Source organism: Poecilia formosa, unplaced genomic scaffold, assembly GCF_000485575.1.
Source record: "Poecilia formosa unplaced genomic scaffold, Poecilia_formosa-5.1.2 Scaffold135, whole genome shotgun sequence".
In the NCBI taxonomy this organism is placed as follows: domain Eukaryota; kingdom Metazoa; phylum Chordata; class Actinopteri; order Cyprinodontiformes; family Poeciliidae; genus Poecilia; species Poecilia formosa.
Window position 1 is genome coordinate 26,812 of NW_006800074.1, and position 21,633 is coordinate 48,444.

Consider the following 21,633-nt stretch of genomic DNA (forward strand, 5'->3'; position numbering starts at 1 on the left):
GGATTTATACTGTAATCATATGTTTTGTTCAGATGAGACAGATATTTTGCAGCAGCAAACATTTAATGCTGCTGAATATTAATTCACATGTGCAAACCGACACCAAAAGTACTCAACAAACACAAAATCAAACTTTTGTCAAGTATTTAAAGTTTTTTTGTTCCATAGGGTGCCATATTTAAAGACACTGTATATCCATAGTTAGGTCTCTGTTGTTTAGCTTATAGGTGATAGCTTCTAAGTAGATGGGAAGAGTCCTGTTTTGCATGTATGAATGAAGCTGATACTGGCAACATGTCTGCATCTAAGTAGGTCTGTGTCCACAATCAAGACAATAAAGCCTCGTTTAAGATGCTCTGATCCACTCGTCTGCCAGCATATGTAAGTCCTATAAGTCGTATAACTGTGTTTTGAGCCCACAGGTTTTGTTAATGAACTAATTAAGCAGAACAAACTTCCCTTACATGTCTGCTCTGACCTCAACATAATTTCATCATCATTTCTCATAAACCAAGGACAACACTTTTAATTTCTCTATGTTCTGCTTTCCCTAATGGTACGTCAAGCCACATTAGCACCCAGGTTTGTTTACATAAATGCAAAGATTAAGTGCTCCACAATGGCCATGTAAGTTTAATGAGGATAAACACCGCATGTTCTCATAGGCTGCTGGCTGGTGAAAACAAAGAAAATTGTCAGGGTTGATGAGTCCTTTGGGGCCTCGCTTCTGTAGGGCTAATTACGCACATTGTAAGAAATACACAGTTATGCTTAGGTCATTGCTCCCTGAAGTAACACCATCAAACCTAATAGGCAACAGTGAGGTGAAACCTACAAACATCTACCCAGTGCAACATCCTATTATTATGGATAGCAACACGGCCCATTCCACTCAGGGGGTGGGCACAAAACGAGCACAGTTAAATCAAGGCTTCACATTAGTCAAGCTTCAGTGGAAGTTACATCATCACACCAATGCCTCCGGCTGCTTAGCTGCTCAGAGCATGAGCAGTCCTCAGTGAAAGGTTATGTAAAAACTCAGAGCCAGCTCTGCAACGTAGCCACTCAGCTCCAATCTCTAAACCCCACCAACCACGTCTGCCTGCCCCCTCGACACTTAGTGGGATTAAAGATGCTTTGGTTTCCCAGTAATCACTTTTTCCCCCAAACAAGTAAAGCCTGACTAGAGTCAGTGGATCTTAAGAGGATGCAGTAGCTGCATGAAGCAGCCCAGGATCAATCAATGCCGGAAAGACGCACCATGAAATAGGACACGGCGGCCTTTATCTGCCCAAACACGAGCTCTAGTCCCATGTTGTAAATATAGATACATAGTTTTCAAATATTTATTGTAAAGAAAGTTCAGCCCATTGGTCAGATCAATATGCTGTGAGACAGAAACTTAAGGGACTTCCACTGTAATATTTTATGTAAATACCTAGTTCTGCAGTTTAGGTAAAGCAAAACGCCTCCATCAGAACCCCCTATCCTGCCTAGAAATGCAAATTACACAACAATTTATGCAGTTTCCTTGCCCTTGATGTTTTAGCTCCCTTGGATATCTGAGTAGAGTTAAAACCGTACTCGCTGTTATTGTTTTATGTGCTTTCTTTTGCAAAATGTGCTGTAACACATAGCTACTGACCACATAGAGCTGCTTCCACAGAATGCCCCATTCCTGCAGCGTTGAGGTGGTCTCTGTGATGATGGGATCCTCCAGAGGCACCACTGTCTCACACAGCCTGGAGTGAAAATGGAGAAGAAGAAAAAAATATATGTTTAAATTACACATTGCTTTTCACATGTTGCGTGTTATGACTCCAAGTGTTCCAATAACATAGACATAAATGGTAATAATTGGTGAAGAAATAGGGCTGCACAGTGGAGCAGCTGGTAGAAATGTTGCTTTGCAGCAAGAATGTCCTGGGTTCAAATCCCCAGGACCGAGACCCTGGGATCTTTCTGCATGGAGTTTGCATGTTCTCCCCAAGTAGATTTTCTCCAAGGATTTCGGCTGCCTCCCACAGTCTAAAACCATGAATGTTTTAGACTGTGAATTGCCCTTTGGTGTGTGTGTGCGTGTGTGTCGAGATACAGTAACCTCCAAGTTATAGTCCATAAGCTTCTCCACTGTTGCCACAGTACAAACTTCAGTACGTTTGTTTATGTGGGAAACACTCTAAAGTACAACCTTATGAAGTGATAACAATACAGGGCGGATTCTCAGCTCTAAGGTATATAGCTCGCTCTCCACTTAACTGAATTACGAACCTCAAACAACATCAACAAACATCTCTGGCACAGGAAAGAAATGAGCTGATGACAGATTTTCTACCTGTAGCATCCAAACATGACATAAAATGCAACTTAGAGGAAAAGAGATTTTCCTCACAGCTATCTGTGCTACATTCAGGTACTTCTGAGACAATTTGACTTAAAGATGTGTTATTGTAATAAATGGGCACAATCTTGCTTAAACATTTTTTTTTTAATCAACACTGATTACTCTCCAGTGGTTACATTGTTGTATAAGCTATCTACCGAAGCACTGCTAATGCCTCGTAGGGTTTGACCAACTGCCATATTAATCTGCCATATTAAAATGTTTACCTTCCTTAAGGACAATTATGCTAAACATACAGCCAGAGCTACAGTCCAGTCATTAAGCTAAAACATGGAGTGATGTCAAAAGGTGACATCACATTTTCACACCATTTCAAATGTACCTAAAAGACAACATAAGTACACAAAATGCAGTTCCTAAATGAAGGTGTTTATTGTTAAAAGAGAAAAAAATCTAAACTTGACCCTGCATAAATTGCCGATTTACGTGATTTACGTCTCAACCTCCAAATTTATGGTATAATTTCTAACATATGCACACACAGAGATCATGAAATTGTGGAGTTCACCATTGCCTGAAATGTTAACATGCAGATTAAGAAGGCGAGAGATCCCTAAATCATTTTTATTACAGCACTAGCTGCTCTTCTTTCTGAACCAGGGCTCCAACTCTGGTCGCAAGAAAACTAAAACAGGCTTTTCTGTGTAACCTATCAACCAATGAAACCCAGTATTCCAACACAAATGCAGCAAAACATTATTATATTTCTAGACAGAAATATGAATTAGTCTGGTTATAGACAGAATATTTAACAATGCGCTAAATTAAAAAAAAAAAAAACAGATATTCCTTCCGTGTTTCCACATTCATTATGTGGTCGCTCAGAATGTTATACTGACCACAGCAAACATTTAGCATTATTCGTCCATAGCTTGCATCACTTTTCTGATACGATTATGTGACAAAGAGGAGGCCTCTCCAAATGTTTGATTCATTTATTTTCTAGAAAGTATGAGTAATTTGGTAACAGGAAACACATCAGTAAAGGTCAGATCTCTTGTGGTGCTTTGCACTTTGCTCGCAAAGCTCTTGAGTGTGCTGCAGAGAATTAAATGTAGCACTGCATAAAGTTTATAGTACCAGGCGAGCATCTCCATCTGTAACACAGTGTGGGTGGCTGATTGTCTTTGGCAGGGATGCTTTGGGAAAACTACGCAGATGCAGTAGGTGTGTCACCTCATTAACTTCATTAAACAGTGAAGCAAATTTCCCAAAGAGCAGATTTCCCAAAGAACTGCTCCCGCAGCGAGGAAGTATAATAATGTGTATCTGAAAGTCTGCACTTTTACTTGTTTGAGTGAGAAGCCTTCCTTTCTTGCAGCACAATTAGAGGACAAAGTTACAGTGCCTTGTAAAGTGTTCTTACCCCTTGAACAAAGCGTGTGGATACTCCTTCAAGGTGACGTGAAACTTCTACAAAATCAAATGTCCCAGAGAACAGCCAGCCTCAGACTGTTGAGTGATGTCAAATTAAGTCAAAGAGTGAAAAGGCCTGCTAATTTTTTGTTCCTGTTCGTACTCTGATCAGTGCAACTGTGGCCAAATAATTTCTGCCCATAGTGATGTCAACATCAATGAGCTGACACTGGTGGAACTGCAAGCTGCTGTTCTGTTCAACTGGAATCGATTGTATGTGTGACAATTGAGTCCAATTGACAATGGTGCTATTCAAATAAAATGAACTGCATTTGGTCTCTGAAGTGTTAAATGACTAAAATTATCTGCAAACCAGTGACTTTCCTCATAATGATACTCAAGAATAGATAACAAAGATATGGTTCCCTATGATTAAAGTGGATTACTAATCTCAGTTTGACGTACAACACATTATATTTACTTTTTGCTTAACTCTGATTGGTGGAACCCATAAAATGCCCCATGTGTCTTTAGAAGCAAAACAAACCGGAAACATGATCCATCCACACTCACTATCAGAAGCTGGTCCGGTTCTTCTTGATGTTGGAGTTCAATTTTCATCCTCTGTCCAAAACTGCACTTTTGTGCTTTTCAGATTAATATTTTGAGACATATTTTATTGTGTAGATTTAGTCACATGATACATTGAGAATCTGAAAACCTGGAAGTCTGACCTTTCTTTTTTTTGGTTAGCAGGAAAAAGCTCGATAACTTTTAACAAGCAGTTTTGACCAAAAAGGGAAAACAAAACAAAAACCAAGAGGATTGTCGTTTGCATGCCCTCTTCTAAAGATTTATATGAATGAAGCGACTTACCCTCTATTTGTCACTGTAGATTTCTTTAAGTGGACATAGCTGACAGGAAAAATACCCTGTGGATGGATAAAAGAGCAGAGCTGTTATAGAGTGACAGGCCTATATTAATGCCCCTGCTTTATAAAACCAAAATAGTCATTTATTATGTTAGAGTCGCAGCTTAATGTGCTTTGTGCTGCACTGGTAAAAAGAAATAATAATGGATTTTTTTTTTTTTTTCATTTTAGCTAATGACCCAAAACATACACGAAGAGTTCAGATTTCCAGCTCTTTCTTTTCTTTTTTTCATATTTTGACATTTTCTCTTGCCTGTTTACATTTTCTGCACAAAAGGAAACAACATGAAAAGCTCAAACTGCTTTTACAAATCGCAGAAACAGGAGGCACAGCGGCCTGCAGGATTCCTATTGTGGTTCAGCTTAGCAGGGGAAAGGCCTCAGAGATTGAGTGTTCCCAGCTGCAGACGCTGAAGTTCATGCCTTTATTTTTTTGTATTCTAATCTGCCAGATGTGAAGAATTGGCCAAAGCGAGAACAAAAAGAAAAAGGAGGAAAAATTCTCTCAGCACAGTGAAACTGCACAGGCGAATGGATGTGGGCAGACTACATAACAAAATGGAGGGGTGTTGGTGAGAACTGTAAATAGCTGATGGGAGTAAAGAAGGACAGCATGTGGCTGCTAACACCTACATTTACCAGGACCTGACAGTTTTTATGCTGTCTTTAAAACAGTCCAGCACATAATAGAACAGCTCAGCCTCTAATACTTTAGACTCAAACCAAGTATGTACAGACAGAAAAAAATGTATACAGCCCTTCGATGGATTAAAAAAAAAAAAACTCTGCTATTTGGGTTTCACATTAAACTCTTTATCAATATCTTCATATTGAACATTAAAGTACCAAACTGCTCTGCCTCTGTCAAACTATTATATACACAATAAGAGAACTACAAGAATTGAATGTGGGCTCCTTTGTCTTCAAACATTATTTTTGCTTGATCAAAGACATGACAATGCAAGAGGTATTGTTACATCTGGATTGCAACAGTCACTAAGGAAAAGATGCTCATTCTTGTTCTTTTTTTTTCCTCCCCTATCAAACCAATTCTGTGGTACAATTTCAAGTTTCAGAGGTAAGTATTTCCCCCCCACGACAGCTCATGTTAGCACCAGAAAAATATGCTAAAATGTCTGTTTTTTTTTATTCTTCCTAAAGTAAGCTTTTTTTTTTTTTTTCTCTTAATCTACCCCAATATGAAAAAGAAATTTGCTATTTGCATTGAAATATAACATCAAAGGCTGGTGATTAAAATTATGGTTTTGTAAATGCAACTTTTGAAGTGTGGTTTAGGAAACTTCTATTTTTGTCAAATGAAAGCTACGTTCTTTGCACTGTAAAAAAAAAAAAAAATTCTCTCCAATTTTCAGTAAAATACAGTTGTGGTTGCTAGAATTTTACCGCATAAATATGACAAAATTTTACCATATTCGTACAGTAAAATTCTGGCAACCACAGCTGCGGGAAATGCAGAGACATTTTTTTACAGTGTAATTTGTCTGGTCACAAGGTCTCTGTGGCAAAGACAGATTTATTTCTGTGCTTCAAGTCCCTACATCACAGTGTCACAGAAGGAAAATACATTCTACTAAGTAAAGTGAGGATTATTAATATTTTTTATGATACAAAGTCTCCGACATTTACTTGCAACCCCCTTGAAAGTGCAGAAAAAACTATTTCTAAATAAATTATCTTTTATTGCAGAACTATAATGTCTGCATTTTTTTTTAGAAAATTCGACACTTGAGCTCAAATTTTATGTAGCAGACAAGAAAAACAAAACCCTACTTTAAGAAATAAATGCTTTCCACAAAATCATTGGTCCAACGACTATTGCTGCTGCTGACAATCTAAACACAATAAGTGTAAATGAGCAATATTTCCATCAATCCAATCATTATCTTCCACTTAATCTGGGATCGTGTCATAGGAGCACCAGCCTAAGCAGAGAAACCGAGCCTTTATAATTAGAAATGATTAAACATTTCATTATTATTTGCAAAATCTAGTTGAAATTGAAATTTAAAACAGATTGCAGTTTACCTTGATGGATGGCTTCTTGGTGGAAAAGCCTCTGTACCAACCTAGAGAAAAGGCAGGACAAACATGAAGCAAGATTGTTGAGAGGAAAATGAAACTGAAAATATTCTTCCGATTTTTTTTTTTTGTTCACAGTGAAAGAAAAAGTTTATTTCTTGGAAGATAAAGGTCATATTATTGTACTTTTTTCTGCAAGCGGCTAAGTTTTCTTAAAGCATAGACAGAACAGACAGATCTTTAACATATGCTAGGTCATCTGTTAGCAAAGCTTCATTAAATGTAATAGCTTTCTGGATGCTTCTTGCAGTTTCACACTTAAATCTGCCGTATCTAAAACACAGCCATTATCAGCGTGCATGTCTTCATATTCTAGTTGTGTAGCATTTCAGCAGCATTAAAGTGGGACTATTAATGTTTTGACTTCTGTTCTTTGTTTTTGAGCTATTTAGTTGATGTGTTGCCATTGCCGGATGGCTCGCAGTTGTTGGGTAGAAAGTAGTGTCAGTCTCTTCTTTTAAATCCCACAAAATGTTTTTGGTCGTGAATTTGTTCTTCACCGTGGGAGAAAATGGATGTGAGAAGTGACAGAGTGTAAAAAGTGTGAAATGTGTGAGACTTGACAGCCCTGGTTTTTTAAGCCTGCTCCATTAGTTCTTTTTAATACTGCAACATTTGTCTGCTTTGAGTTGTGCCATCAAATGTAGTTTTATTTTTTCTTCCAGACTGACAAAGAGAACTTGACTCAAGGTTCCACATGTCTTCAAAGGCATTTTTTTTACTTGACCCATATATTGTAATTTACAAGAACTTTGCACTATTATTTACACACATAAAAATAATTCGACCACAGTAGTAAGTTGGAGTTTGCAGTTTTGTGTGGAATTAAACAGATGCATGAAACAGCTGCAACTTGTTGTGTTTATAACTAACGGAAATAAGGTGGTCAAGTTTTGGAAACTTATTCCCTTAGCTCATACGCTTAACATTTATATAATTTCTTTAATCCAAATGAGGCTGGAACATAAGGTGTATTAATGAAACATTGGGTCAAAAGCTGTGACTCAGTTTGCTGGGCTGGAGGAGAAATTAAAAGGAGTTTCATTCGACTTCTCAGGTGGTCATCCTGAACGATGACCACCAACAAGCTGGTGAAACTTTAGTGGATCTTTTCCACAGAAAGCTGCGTAACGTTAATGTGAGTCAGTTGTGTGAATGACTTTAGATGACAATAGAGAATGTGTTTGTTCATTAGCATTAGCATTTTACCTACTATAAGCACAACACAGTGCTAGTTATGTCAAACATTTACTTTGACCAAAATATTGATGTAACGTCAATATAAACCGACTATTTTTATTGTCTTTATATTTCTTTGCAATTTTCTTTGAGAATGTTTTTGTTGTTTTTCTTCGAGCTGGGTCAAACCCATAACCCGACTCTGCTGTGTTGAGCTGTGCTGGTCCGTGTCTGACCGAGGAATGACTTAATTAAACAAGGTTTTAAGGGTTTGATATGCATGAATCTGAGTGGCCACTATGTGGGCCAGCATGTCTTTTGTCCTGTTCCTTGAAAGAAGTGATTCTGTTTTCCCAGTAGTGTCTGATTCTTCCATGTAATTGCTGTTCCTGCCAAAAGGTGACTCATCACTAGAGAGCAGTGCTTCCAGTTTACTGTAAAAAAAAAAAAAAGAAGAAGAAGAAGAAGCAACCTCTGTGCATCATTTGAAACATTGGCAGAGTTGGGACAAAAAGAGAATGACTTTCGGTTAGTCATCATGACTTGTGTGATACTACCTACAGTGAACTGGCTTATTTGGACCAGCACTAAGCACACCAAACAAGCAAAAGAAGACATATTTTTAATAAAGGTCATTATCTTTTTATTGCTAAATGATAAGCTTCTAAAAGAAAATCCTATTTGGAAATTAGACCCTGAAGTAAATGTATTAGTAATTTGGTTGAAAGGAACTGAGAATAGTCCCTGGAAGCTGAGTTGAATGCACAGAGTAAACTTGATCTGGGTACAAGTGCAAAATTTTGACACATAATCCCATTCATGTGACATAAGCAGTGTCTAACTGTCCAGACTAAAGCTGGTCCTTAGACTTATGAAAATAATACTCGTAAATATTGAGGCATACACTTTTAATATATAAACATCAAGTAAAAAGGTTAGCTTAGCAATTTAGTCAGATTTATTTTCTGAGGCCTCCAATTCACAAGTAATGACATGGACAAACCAGCAGCTATGATATACATCCTCACTATGATTCTGTCACACGTTGTTACTGTTGGACCACCTGGTCAAAAACCACAACCATTATGTAAACAAACACTCAAAGTTTTCTGATGAGAAACGTTTTGATCGTTGTTCATTGATAGAATATTATGGCGCTATCAAATCCGTAAGTGTTTGTCGGATGTATTAGTTTGTTTTCTGGTTTGACTTCTCAACTTGGCCAGTTTTGGTAACATCTTCTACTGATCAAACAACAAGTGCAGTGAGAAGAAATTATGCTATTGCTATTAATAATTTTTTTTGTTTTTTATATGTTCATAACTTATATTTTATGTGACGGGCCAATATCAAGCAGCACATAATTATTGAAGAGGAAGGAAAATGATGCATTTTGAAAGTTTTCGGCAATTCAAAATCTAAAGAGTGACTCCCTACTTTTTGATTTGTGTCCACACAACATAATGCCGCTGCCAACCACCATGTTTCACTGCGGGGAAAGTGCGTTTAGGGTGGCGTTCAGATTTTTGTTTTCTACCTTAAATAATGTTTTGGTCTCACCTGGCCTTTGCACCATTTTTCCCCATATTTGCTGGCATGTAGCAAACTGCACACAAGAGAACATTTTGTTTACAAATGCTCTCCACAGAACATGTGAGGCCTTCGCAGGATGGATATATTTATAATCACACACAGATTGATCCTGTTCACTAACCAGATAATGTCTGAATACAGTTGGTTGCACTGGCGTTAAATTAGAGGCGGCTGAATATAAACGCATGCCAAACCTGTATATTTTTTCTTCGTGATTACACTTTGTGCTGTTCCATCAGCACAAACTAAGTGGTGTTTTTACTTACGACAGAACGTGAAAAATGTCAAGGGGGATACGATAATTCACTCAGCTGTTTATTAGTGCCCACAGTCAGAGTTAAATCATCTCATAAACTCAAATGCTTTCACTGAATATTTGAGTGCTTTTACCGTCAAACTTCTCCAGAATCTGGACGGTTTCTCCCAGCTCCAGGACGAGAGCCTGACATATTGGTGACCGGAAGTTGCAGATCACTGTGCAGAGTAGAAAAGGGGGGGGGTCAGGAGGTGTTGAACAGGACAGACAAAACCGGTAAGAAAACTTTGTGCAGCCGTTATCAGTAACTCTACTGGTAATAGACTAAATCTTCCTTTTTAGCTTAACTGAGAAATAACTTTGTCTCCACAGAGATTTTATTTTATTTTTTTAATTGCAGGAATGCAGTCGGTGCAGCTTTTTATTAAACCGATTCATCCAAAAATATAAACACACACGGCGCCACACTGAAGCCAGTGCCCGGTGAACAAACTGCCACTCTACGAGGTAATTAATTGTTAAGCAACCTGATTTTGAGCAATGTTACGTCAAATTAACTACCTCCCAGAATAGAGCCCACACAAAGTGCTAGATTATCAGGCTTAACGGCGATTATTCACAGGATGGTATTAGCATAAATCCTCCATGACACCTTCGTTTTTGTGGGATCCCGCAGCCTCTGACCATACAAAGAAGCATCCTGTGACTCAAACGCTGATGACATGATTATTCTTCAGAGGGTATATGCTACAGTAAAGGCCTTGACAACTGCACTGCCTCTGGAGTCTGCCTTTATCTGTGCAGCACTGCGGCTCGGGAAACATGAGCTACGCAACAAAACGCCACAGAAGCCTCAGTAAAGACAGACGTGTTTGACAAGGATGCTGCCCCACTGATGATTTAAAAAAAAAAAAGAAAAAAAAACCTACAAATGGAGGCCCTTAAAGGAGAGTTTGGTGTGAATCATTATGGTAACGAACTAGCCAGGGGACTTAGTGAGGGGGAGGAGAGAAAGGAGGGGCTTGTCCTCGGCTCTGTTTGCTTGTTGGAGGGAAACGAGTGTTCAGTTCCTGCGCTCGGGTAACTATGGGAACAGATCGTCCACAAACTGGAGGGCTTTCTTCACTGTAACTGCTGCGGGGATCTGGGCATTTTACAAATCAGCAAGCTTACGAACGCTGACTTTAGACGGGCATGTGTTAAAGGGAGAGAGGTAAAAATGTCCTCAAGAAGACTCTTGTCACCTTTTCCGTTCTGCACCAGCCCTTTTTCCAGCCATGACTGAATAGCTCCTATTTGAGCGCCCTGCTCTTCAGTGACCTTTATTTCATTTGAACTGCAAACCTTCGCGCTCACCATCTGAACACTCTCTGGCACAGGTCACACCAGGAGAAGATGAGACATTTAAGAGAGCTTTCAAACACCATATGGGCTTCGTGTTTTCATCACTTCAATTTGTGTACAAGCACACAGACACACACACACACACACACACACAGCTAATTTTGCCTGTGGAGATTTACAAAAACCAAACAAATTTCTTCATTAGACTTCAACATGTTGAACGTAGGATGTTGGACGGACTGATGGGACATGGAGTTAAAAAAAAAAATGTTGGCAAAAGCAAACATTTCTACCGAGCAACAGCGTTTCAGTCCAGACTGTATCTGCATTTAGCTGAATTCGACGGTCACATGGGATCCGATGGCTACTGTTGTGTAACCGGCAACTGACTGAAGTGAGCAGAAGGAGGAACCTCCTGCGCTCAACTGCTCCCTCAGTGGCCATCACGAAATGTTGTCATGCAAAGTATTAATATCCATGGAGTTTTCTGTTTTGTTTTGTTTTGTTTTGTTTTATAAGCAGAAGATAATGGATGGACAGAGAGGTGGATGAAAAACTGTGGTGACAGTGGGAATAGTAGTCATGTTGTAGTTTGAAAGTTATGGGTCTTTCCACAGGTTCTCAGATGGATGCAGGTCTGGACTTCGACTAGGCCATTCAAACACATGAATGTGTTTTAATCTAAACCAGTCCGTCGTAACTCTGACTGCAGTCCAGCTTCTCTGTCTCTGATAACCCCACAGCATGATGCTGCCAGCACCATGTTCCACTGACAGTATGGTGTACTTAGCTGAACTCTCGGTAGGTTTGTAGATATATTAATGTTTTCAGGTGATGGATGGAACAGTGCAAACTAAACTCTGCTTTCAACCTGTCTACCACTTTATACTTGACCTGTCTGTGATGTGTCTTGCTCTTTATGAGGTATTTGTTCACTACTTACTCATAGGTAGCCTCTATTAAATAAATAATTAGCAGTTGCTAGGTTTAGTTTTTATTTATTAATCAGGATAAAGAAAAACTGAATACAAATTAACTCTAAATGTTTCAGGTTTTTTTTGTTGTTTTGTTTTTTGTTTTGTTTTGTTTTTTGGGCTTATGGAATATGAAAACATTTGCAAGGCACTGGCTGGCTCTCCATCAACAGGGGTAAGTATGCGAACATCTGCACTGATTTACTGTAACCATCTAAATGTAAATCTGATCAGGAAGCCTCTTAAAGCCGCTTCCCTTAGAAGGTCCCACTGGGTGCAGATGCCGGGGAAGACCCAGAACTTGCTGAAGGGCTGATATATCATGTCTGGTCTAGGAAGCACTTGGGAAGCCTCAGGATGAACTGGATGTTGCTAGGGAGGGAGGATGTCTAGGTTCCCTGTTTACGGTTTAGGCTGTTGCTGTTTGCCTGTACAGCCCTCGGTGGCCTCGCACCAGCAGCAGCAAAAGGTTTACTGTAGAGGCCAGTCACTATATGCTGGAACTGCTTCAGTCTAGGTTGGGGGGGGGAGCGGTCTTATTTTGTTGCTGGTCCAACAGCCTGGAATAGGCTGCAGGCCACCCCTGATTTGTTTGGTTTAAAGCCAACATTAAGACCCATTTATTTAAAATGTTTTTGTTGTTTAACTTTTAGTATATTTGTATTTCCTTCCCTTCTTTTAACATGGTTGCATTTTTTTTTACTTTTATTTAGCACTATTTCTGTTTCATAGTGTTTTGTAGTTTTTATTTTTATTTTTGCAAAGCACTTTGGTCGATGTGAGGCGTCATTAGGTGATATATAAATAAATTTTGATTTGTTAAAAACATCTAACTATGAGTATGACTTTATTGCTGCTCCCATGTAGGAGAAAGCAAAAGTGCAAGGCACCAATTTTTTATTTTTATTTATTTTTTTTTTTTTATGCAAGTTCCAGTTGGAAGTAGCACAAAATTTGCTGTCTTTATTGTCACTGAAGCTGGAGCTTAGAATAAGATTTGCAGCACTGCTTATCCATCTGGTGCATATTGGAGGAAAAAAAAGTGATGAAAAAAACTGTCTTAGAGCAACAAAACAGTAAAATAAAGTGCTTTGCATGCAGAAACCTCTCTTTTTTGACTGTGTGCAAACAGGGCTGATGTGCCAGTGTGATTCACATAAGTCACCTTAAATATCTCCACTACCAGACCTCTGTAGAGGCAGAGAAGGAGGAAGAAGCTACTGCTTCAGTCAGATTATTTCTGCATCTAAGCAATGTTTAATGACAGGAGAAGATGGCAAAATTCTGATCCCAGATTTCACTCTTGGAAAGAAATCTTTTTTTATTTATTTTTTTTTTAAGAAAATGATCTGCCAAATACAGGGTGCTGAATATTGGCCCTAAATTTTGGAAAATAGCAGTGGCCGTGAAAAAAATTGGGTTGACAGAAGATATCTGTCAATCCAAGTTTTCCTTCTCTGTTAAACATAAAAGCTGGAGAGCATCTAATAATTGTAAAGTGATGTTTTCGAGAGCAAAACAAGAGGAATTATTTCATTTTGAAACAATTTTTCTCTTAAATATTAAATGAAAGTCATCACAGCATATAAGCATTTTTAGCGCAGCTTTTCAAGTTTAAAATTAGCATTTAGAATATAAAAAAAATCTCCTGAAATCATCTTGGTAGAAATTACAACCAAACATCCTAAAGAACACAAATCCTTTGGCACCCCTGATAAAGATGTGTAAAAAAGTTTTAAACTAATTTATCTTTGTTTGCAGAGGTATAATCTCAAATCAAAGTCTAGACAAAAATCCAATCTTTAATTTGAGGAAAATAATTTAATGCTTGCTTAAATTATTTTAAGCAAGCATTAAAATGTTGCTTGCTTAAAATAAGCAAGCATTATTTTAAGCTGAGCAACTAGTAGTTGCTCAGCTGTTTGCATTTCTAGGAACTTTTCTTAAATCTATGTAACTAACTCCTGTTTTGCTTTTTAAGTTGATTAACGTTTTGCATATTAGACAATTAAAAATCCACAACTGTCCGGTGTCCCAGGACATAAGCATGACAGAGACACTCGTTTTTGTTTACCAAGAGAATTCATTTTATATTTTAATATTATTTGAAGGTAAACATTATTCCTTCTTAAATCTCATGTCCTTATTCAACCTTTAAAAGCTGATCAGTGCAAATCTTGTCCCGTCAATCTTTTCAGTGCTGAACAGAAATTTACTGACATGTATAACTGATTACTAATATTTGTTCTCAGTAAATTTATTTGTAAAAAAAAAAAAAGAAAAAAAAAACCTTTCCAAAAATGTTTAAAAGAAAAGGGGGGACAGGGGTTGCACTCCAATCACCTCGTTTTCTATAATGTCAGGTCTGAAATTTAAGTAGGACCTGCAGCTATCTTTGAATAAACCAAAGTGAATAATAATTTTAAAAAAAACTGCTGTCAGAGTACTGAGTACTATTTTCTTGAAATTTCACAATTAAAAGTTGTCAGAAATGTATCCATTAACCTTGATTCAATCTTGGTCAATTTATTAAGTCCAGCACAACATTATAAACTATCAAATCTTTATATGCTTGTCACATTGCTGTCCCCTCAGAGCTGCATGTCTTTAATACATTTTGTTTGTGACATTTGCAACATGGTTAAAAATATGAGGTTTTGACCTAAAGGACTCTGCCAATTAATACTGACAAGTTGTGGAAGAAAATGCAAGATTATTTTTTTTCTTTTCAAATTCTAAGAAGAAAAAATATTCAGCAGCACCTACAGTTTGTATTTCAGTGTCGTAGTTTGTGCAAGAATGGCATTATTGTGATTCGCTAATTTCATAAAATGCCGCATCGACCGCATTGCTTGTGATGACGCTGCTCAAGTGATATCTGTGTGGCAGAAGCCAGAGTCATCTGATTCATTTCAGTCTCTCATGTGGGAGGCCGCTGAATTAAAGACGACTATTTATCTAATGCAAGCTGGAAGAAATGTTGATGCTTACAGGTGGTTCAGAATCAAAAACTGAACCACCCCAGTTGAGGCAAAGAATTTGAATTTTAAAATGAATAACATAAGGATGAAGAATAACAGTATGAACGCTTGACTAATGGGGTGTCAATTTTAGCTGCCAAAGCAGCCCTGTGGTGTCAAGGCCTGGGCTCCACTGGAGTCTCTGGCATCTGTGCGCTGTGGCGTCTGGCAACAAGATATTTGGAGAAGATCCTTTAAGTCCTGTAAATTGTGAGGTAACAGTAGATAGATTAGATCTTCTATCCAGGAATCCCGTAGAGGCGCAATTGGATTGAGATCTGGGGAATTTGGAGCTCAAGTCAAAACCTGAAATTCACTTCATGCTCCTCAAATCGTTTCTTAACCAAGTTTGCTTTGCATCGTTGTTCTTTTGAAAGAGGCCACAGCTATTAGGGCGTTCCACCTCCACTCTGACTGGTGAGCAGCTATGAAACCTCAATGCTCAAGAAAGTCAGAGGGTCAAAATTTCTCCACTACGATACAAAAGAGTCGTTGCCTGTTATCTCTAGTGCTTGTTGTGGTTGATTCCATCAAGAGTGTTGCGCAGTTATGTTTTTATTTATTTATTTATTTTAACGTTCCAGGTTGTCACGGATACTTTATGTAATTCATCGGGTTATTGTTGTCTTAATGTAGCAAATAAGCAAAAGCAGGGAAAAAAAAAATCTTAAGGTGTGCCTGGAATATCTCACCCACTAACCGGTGTCACGATGAAAAGATGAAGTGTGTTGCTCACTTCACCTGTCAGTGGTCAAAATGTTATGTCTCATCAGTGCGAAACAGATAGATAAAAACACAAACCATGAGATGAAGTGAAGATGATGATAGTCTATCCCAGGGGTCAGCAACCTTTTACATTCAAAGAGCCACTTTTATCCCCACTGCTACAAAAAATAAAACTTGCCGAGAGCTGCAAAAAAAACTATTTTATAAATATGTACAGAATCAAATGTTTTACTATGAAAATTGTACTAAAATCCATCTCTACTTTTAGATTTTAGAACAAAATAAATTGTCTAAAACAAGAGGAAAAGAGAACAACTTTGTACAATGAAGTGAACCATTTCTAGAAATGTGGAAACTGAAGAAAGACAGGTAGCATAGTTTGAAGCTAGTTGGTTTTAAAAGCCTGTTGTGGATATAGTATGCAGATTTTGCATAAGAACTTACGGAAATTAAAAAATAAAATAAAAATAAAAACCCTCCTAAATCAAAAACGTCCAAAATCAAAAGCATGTCCTTTTTGGATTTGGAAGAACCACAGAAGAAGAGCCAAACACCCACATGTGGGTCTGGAGCAGCAGGTTGCAGACCCCTGGTCAAATGTTTCGCCATGAACTGAGAAGAATCAAAAGCGTAGTGTAGATTCTTTTACTCAGAAGCGGGACTATACTGGAAAAAGTAGGAGAACAAGGATTTTTTTTTTTAGCAAGGCCGCTGACTGAACCAAGGCTCTGTTGGTTATCCGTGCTGGGCGTTTTGTGTGAAAGGCAACAAACAGGCAATGACAAAATCAGCAAAATAAGCTGTGGAGGTGTGCAGAATGGTGCCAGTGATATCAGAGGTGAGGTGGGAGAGGGAACTGATAGCAGGCCGGTGACGGTGCCGGCGCATGCTGCCCATCCACCTGTGTGGGCTGTCTTCTGCAGTGGTACTGGGAAAATATTGATCCTCGTGTGTCACGCATGTTACCCGAGCAGAGGAGGGGAATTCGGTGGTGATTCGTGCTGCCTTTAGCAAAGTACAGTGTGTACTTCTCTGCGTGGCGGGCTTCGCTTCACTTCCCCGCATTTCGGCACCGCGGACAGCGTCATCTCCGTCCACGGTTTCGGCACCGCGGAGAGCGCCAGGTCACTCCGCGCAGACTGATGCGGAGGCTGCGCCGAACTGTTGCTTCCCTCCCCACACGTTGACACAAACACGCACTGCTGCCGTCTTTTGCTTCAATAAAGCCCACGTAAATATATATCTTCGTTCGGGAAAATGAGCCGCAGTGCCTCAGCGGCAGATGGACGAACACATAAAATGACACGGAGGATCGGGAGTGGCGACTCTATGTGGTGTTTGGAGGCTCTTTATAAAGCGCCCATGACGAATGCGATGCCTCCAAAAGAAAATAAAAAAAAATAAAAAAATAAAAAAGTGCTCATACGTGGGCGTGTGCATGTAAGGGGGAGTATCATGTGTGAGCCAGCGTGAGTAGCCCTAACAAGCTGTGGAGCATCTGGACATGACTCATTCTCCTAATGAAAACCCTCTATAGTGTAATCACACGCTCTGCACAGCTTTGCTGCGATAGCGAGGCCGAGCAGACGATTTATAAAGACACGGAGGCATCGTCAGTTATAAATAGGTGGATTTAAGATCTTCCTTTTAAACGTGAGGCCCAGCAGCTCATCTATAGGAATACATGTTCTCCTATAGATCCATTTCCTGGTGCGTGTTGATTGTAAAACAATGTCGCAGCAGCCGCAGTAGCAGAAAAGAGCAGCTTTTTTTTTTTTTTTTTTTTTTTTTTTTCTTCAGTCCACAGGTAGACTCCAGCATCACTCCTGCCTACACCTGTTGGAGGGACGCAGTCACGATGCCCCCTTGTGGTTTCAACACGAATCGCGTCTCTCGTCCTCCACATCGCTACTGTACTCGTCTGAGAGAAGAAGGTGGTGGTGGTGGTGGGGGAGGTTTGAAATGCCAAGCTCACGCCTTTTTCTTTCTTTCTTTCTTTCTTTTCTTTTTTTTTTTTTTTTTTTTTTACTGCAAAATCACAAAATCTAATAAACAGGAGTGGAGCCCCACCTGAAGCTGCCTTCAGCCTGCGACGGCATCTTTAAGGTGGTGGGGTCTGTAAGCTGTATCATCCCACGCAATTTCCCTTCCAATGCAGTCACTGCCGCGTATATCAGCCATTATAAGTGGCTGTGGGTTTATTATTATTATTATTATTATTATTATTATTATTATTACTGGGTGTAATTGGCTTACTAATATGGAAAATAACGCGCTCCATGGTCAGTTCGAGATAAGAATGGGCAAATTATGCGCTTCTTTCTGCCACAACTGGCGGAGCGACGTATATGGGAAGCTTTAAAGAAAACCAGAGCTATCTAATGAGCTATAACGACGAAGAAAAAGTGCCATTAACTCACCAACTCCGATTTTCTCCTCTTCTGTTGGTATCCACATATTTGATTATTTCCCCTCTGGTAGAACAAGCCACATTATGTCGTTATCGTGAGATGATGCTGCTAGGAAAAAAAGAAAAAAAAAAACAGAAGAAGCAGCTACAAATGAAATAGTCTCGGCTGATCCTGTGGTTGTCCAGACTACATGTTTCGAGCGGAATATGCGCTGGGGAAAAGGCTGAAAGGCTCAGTGTCTCTGCTCTATTATGTCCCGGCGTGTGTCTCCAGTCTGATGCAGTCTCCCTGTCCACCTCATGCAACGCGCACAGACACACACAGAGACACGCAGGCACGCACACGCACGTACGCACACGGTGATCGTTTTTCTGTTTGCCACAAAAAAAAAAAAAGAAAAAAAAAAGGTGTTACTGCAGCCGCTGTATTAAGGGGTTTCGGCTCTCCTCGCAGCCTCTTCGCGTCGCTTCTTCGCGCTTCCTCCTCGGCTGCTGCTCGGCTGGGGGCTTCCGCGCAGCGACAATTGGCCTAATCGCTCGGTAATTATAACATATTGGATGTAGCTGAAGAGCTGCGGCAGGAAATTACTGAGAAAACAGCAAAAATACCATAAGCTGCGCCATCTTCATGGTCGTCACATGACTTGTTTTGTCAACACTGATGTGTCAAAGCTTTTGCAAACGTATGCGCCTCCTCTTTTCCTCCCCGTGCGCCCCTTCTATCCATCCATCACAAACCGCTTTTTCTTCCAGCGGGGAGGGATACTGGCTGGCATTCTGCCTTTTGTGTGACTGACTGGACTTGTTACTTTGGCAGCTGCTTGGCCATAAAGTAGCTCCCGGTGTTACACATCAGGCCAGACCACCATGTGGGGAAACACCTCCTGGTTGAGTCATTTCCAAGAAGCAGAGCCACTATATAGCAGCGATGCTTTGTCATAGTGCAGTCATCCCCCACCACACTGATGGGGTGCAACTCATTTCTAAGGACAAGTTTGGTTTAATGATTTGTGAGGATGAATTTTACACGAAACTATTCACAACATCATCATCATTTATCCTTGAGGTGCCACTTACAATAAATAATCCATATTAGCGATTAGCATTTATTATTAGATATCTTTTCAATGTCTTCGTTTGTGCAACATGTACACTTCACTTTTAAAATGTCAGGTTATGGTGTTGCAAAAAAAAAAGATGGACTACATCTCATTTAGAACCAAAAATGTAACAAAAGGCATAAAATGTGCTTAATTCAACTTAAAAAATACAATGTTAGATAAAACTAATAATGTTGTTGCTTCTTCCATAAATAACAATAAATAATCATCATCATCATAAAAAATCATTAGTAGATTTTTCAGACCAAATTAATAGTTTTCAGTAGACGCTACACTAGCTCAGACAGCTCACACGGTACAAAGGTATTAGTCAGGAGAAGGACAGGTCTGCAAAAAATTCTGACCTCAGACCGACAGGAATACCATCAGGACAAATCCGAACACAGACTGCAAGCTGGACCTTCTCATCCAACATCGGTGTCTGATATCACATGTGGTATTCAGGGAAGAAAAAAATTAAGAGTAAGAGTCAAATCTGCCAAGGAGAGGCCAATGCCATTTTAGTACCAATGTATTGAGAGTGTTGAGAGAGATAGCTGTGAGGGATAGCTTGCAGTTTGCCACAAGCCAAGTATATGACACAGCAAATAAGTGAAAGAAAGATGAAACCACAATTGAAAGTTTTATGACTAAACGCTAACACTAAATAAAACTTTCCCCTGGTGAAACATGGTGGTAGTGGTATCATGCTGAGGGAATCTCTTTCTTCAGCAAAGACAGGAAAGCTGCTCAGTTGAATGGAGATTTAAAAAGGGGGAAAAAAGGCAATCTTGGAAGAAAACCTGTTATAAGGTTGCAAAAGACTTGATATTAGGGCATCTTCCAGCTGGACTGAACTGAAACTTAAAGAGCTACAATGGCGCGGGTTTAGGTCAAAGCACATATATTTGTTAAAATGGCACATTCAAAGTCAAGACACAAATCCAAATGAGGATCAGTGGCAAGCCTTGATGTTCTTCATACAGCCCGTCCACTCTGGCTGAGCTTGTGAAAGTTTACAAAGAAGAATGCGCAAAATTTATCCTCTAGATGTGTCGAGCTGATATAAACATATCCACAAAGATTTCAGCTGTGATTTTAGCAAAACATGGCTGTGTTAATGACTATGCAATGAGACAGTGTGTATTTGCAATACAGAAATATGCATTTTGAATAAATAAATAATACAAAAGGCCAAGAGTTGGCCCTTTTCCAGAGTGGGGAATTATCTATAAGTTACTTCACCTTGCTCTTCTGATAAAAGTTGCACTGGAACAGTTTGCAATTTGTGTTTTTTGTGGGCAGCTCCATGGGATGAGAAGTTCAAACGAAACCTGATTAATCCGCGGAGTCGTGACTTGTAAAAGTTGCAAACCCCTGCACGCTCGTCCTATAGATAAGGCTCAGGGAAAACAGGGTGATCTGGCGAGCGCCGAGTAGTGCAGTGAGTCTGATGCAGTGTGGGAGGGAGGGCAGCATTCAGCTGGGTAATTTCTCCCCATCAGAGAGACGCTGTGACTGACTCCCATCTGTCTATTACTTCAAGTGGAACATTGTGGGCGGTTTTCCCAATCACACACACAAAGCAGGGGGGAGAAGGGGGCATTCCATAAGCTAAATATGCACCCCAGACAATAAGCATTTGTTTAAAATTACATAACAAATTACTAGCTTCCATCACGGGTGCAGAGGATGGACTATAGTGAAACTGCTGCGTGCAGATGGTACAAATGTGGCACAAAGAACATTAATGCATATTTTTACTTGCCGTTCCTACATTTTAGTCCCTTCTCTGCCCACTGAAAGCACGGTCTGCTCGACAGTTTCAGCACTCCCAAATCAAGTGGACAGCAAACAGAAAAGGTGCCAAAAAGCATCTCTTCTCACCTCACCCATTATGACGGCATGCAATTCTGTAAATATTGGTGAATATTATATTTGTGTCAGTTTTTATTCCTCAATCATAATGTCACGTCTCCGGCTAAGTTTAGAATCTCTGTCGGTAACGTCTGTATCAGGTTTATTGATTAAAGGAATTGAAAACCATCGCAGCTGAATAAATACACGGTTTGCACAAAGAGCAAATATATATATATATATATATATATATATATATATATATTTGTCTCAGTTGAAAGCCTCAGATCATAAAACTTTGACTATAATCAAAATAAATGGAAAAAGGTTTTAAATTTATCAAGGGTAAAAAGTTATCCAAACCAAATCAGGTCCAGGGTGA

The 21,633-nt window shown here is 39.3% G+C and overlaps 1 protein-coding gene across 1 annotated transcript in view; it reads right to left on the bottom strand.

Annotated features, from left to right (window-relative positions):
* The window catches only part of LOC103145106 (dedicator of cytokinesis protein 3-like), a 44,961-nt gene extending 25,903 nt beyond the window's left edge, over positions 1–19,058 (bottom strand). The window contains exons 1-5 of the mRNA XM_007562383.2: positions 18,305–19,058; positions 9,955–10,038; positions 6,739–6,779; positions 4,637–4,692; positions 1,646–1,742 (exon numbers count right to left, since the gene is read on the bottom strand). Coding sequence (XP_007562445.2) covers positions 1,646–1,742; positions 4,637–4,692; positions 6,739–6,779; positions 9,955–10,038; positions 18,305–18,341 — 315 coding nt within the window. The 5' untranslated portion in view covers positions 18,342–19,058. The remainder of the gene's footprint in view (positions 1–1,645; positions 1,743–4,636; positions 4,693–6,738; positions 6,780–9,954; positions 10,039–18,304) is intronic.
* Between the last annotated feature and the right edge of the window lie 2,575 nt (positions 19,059–21,633).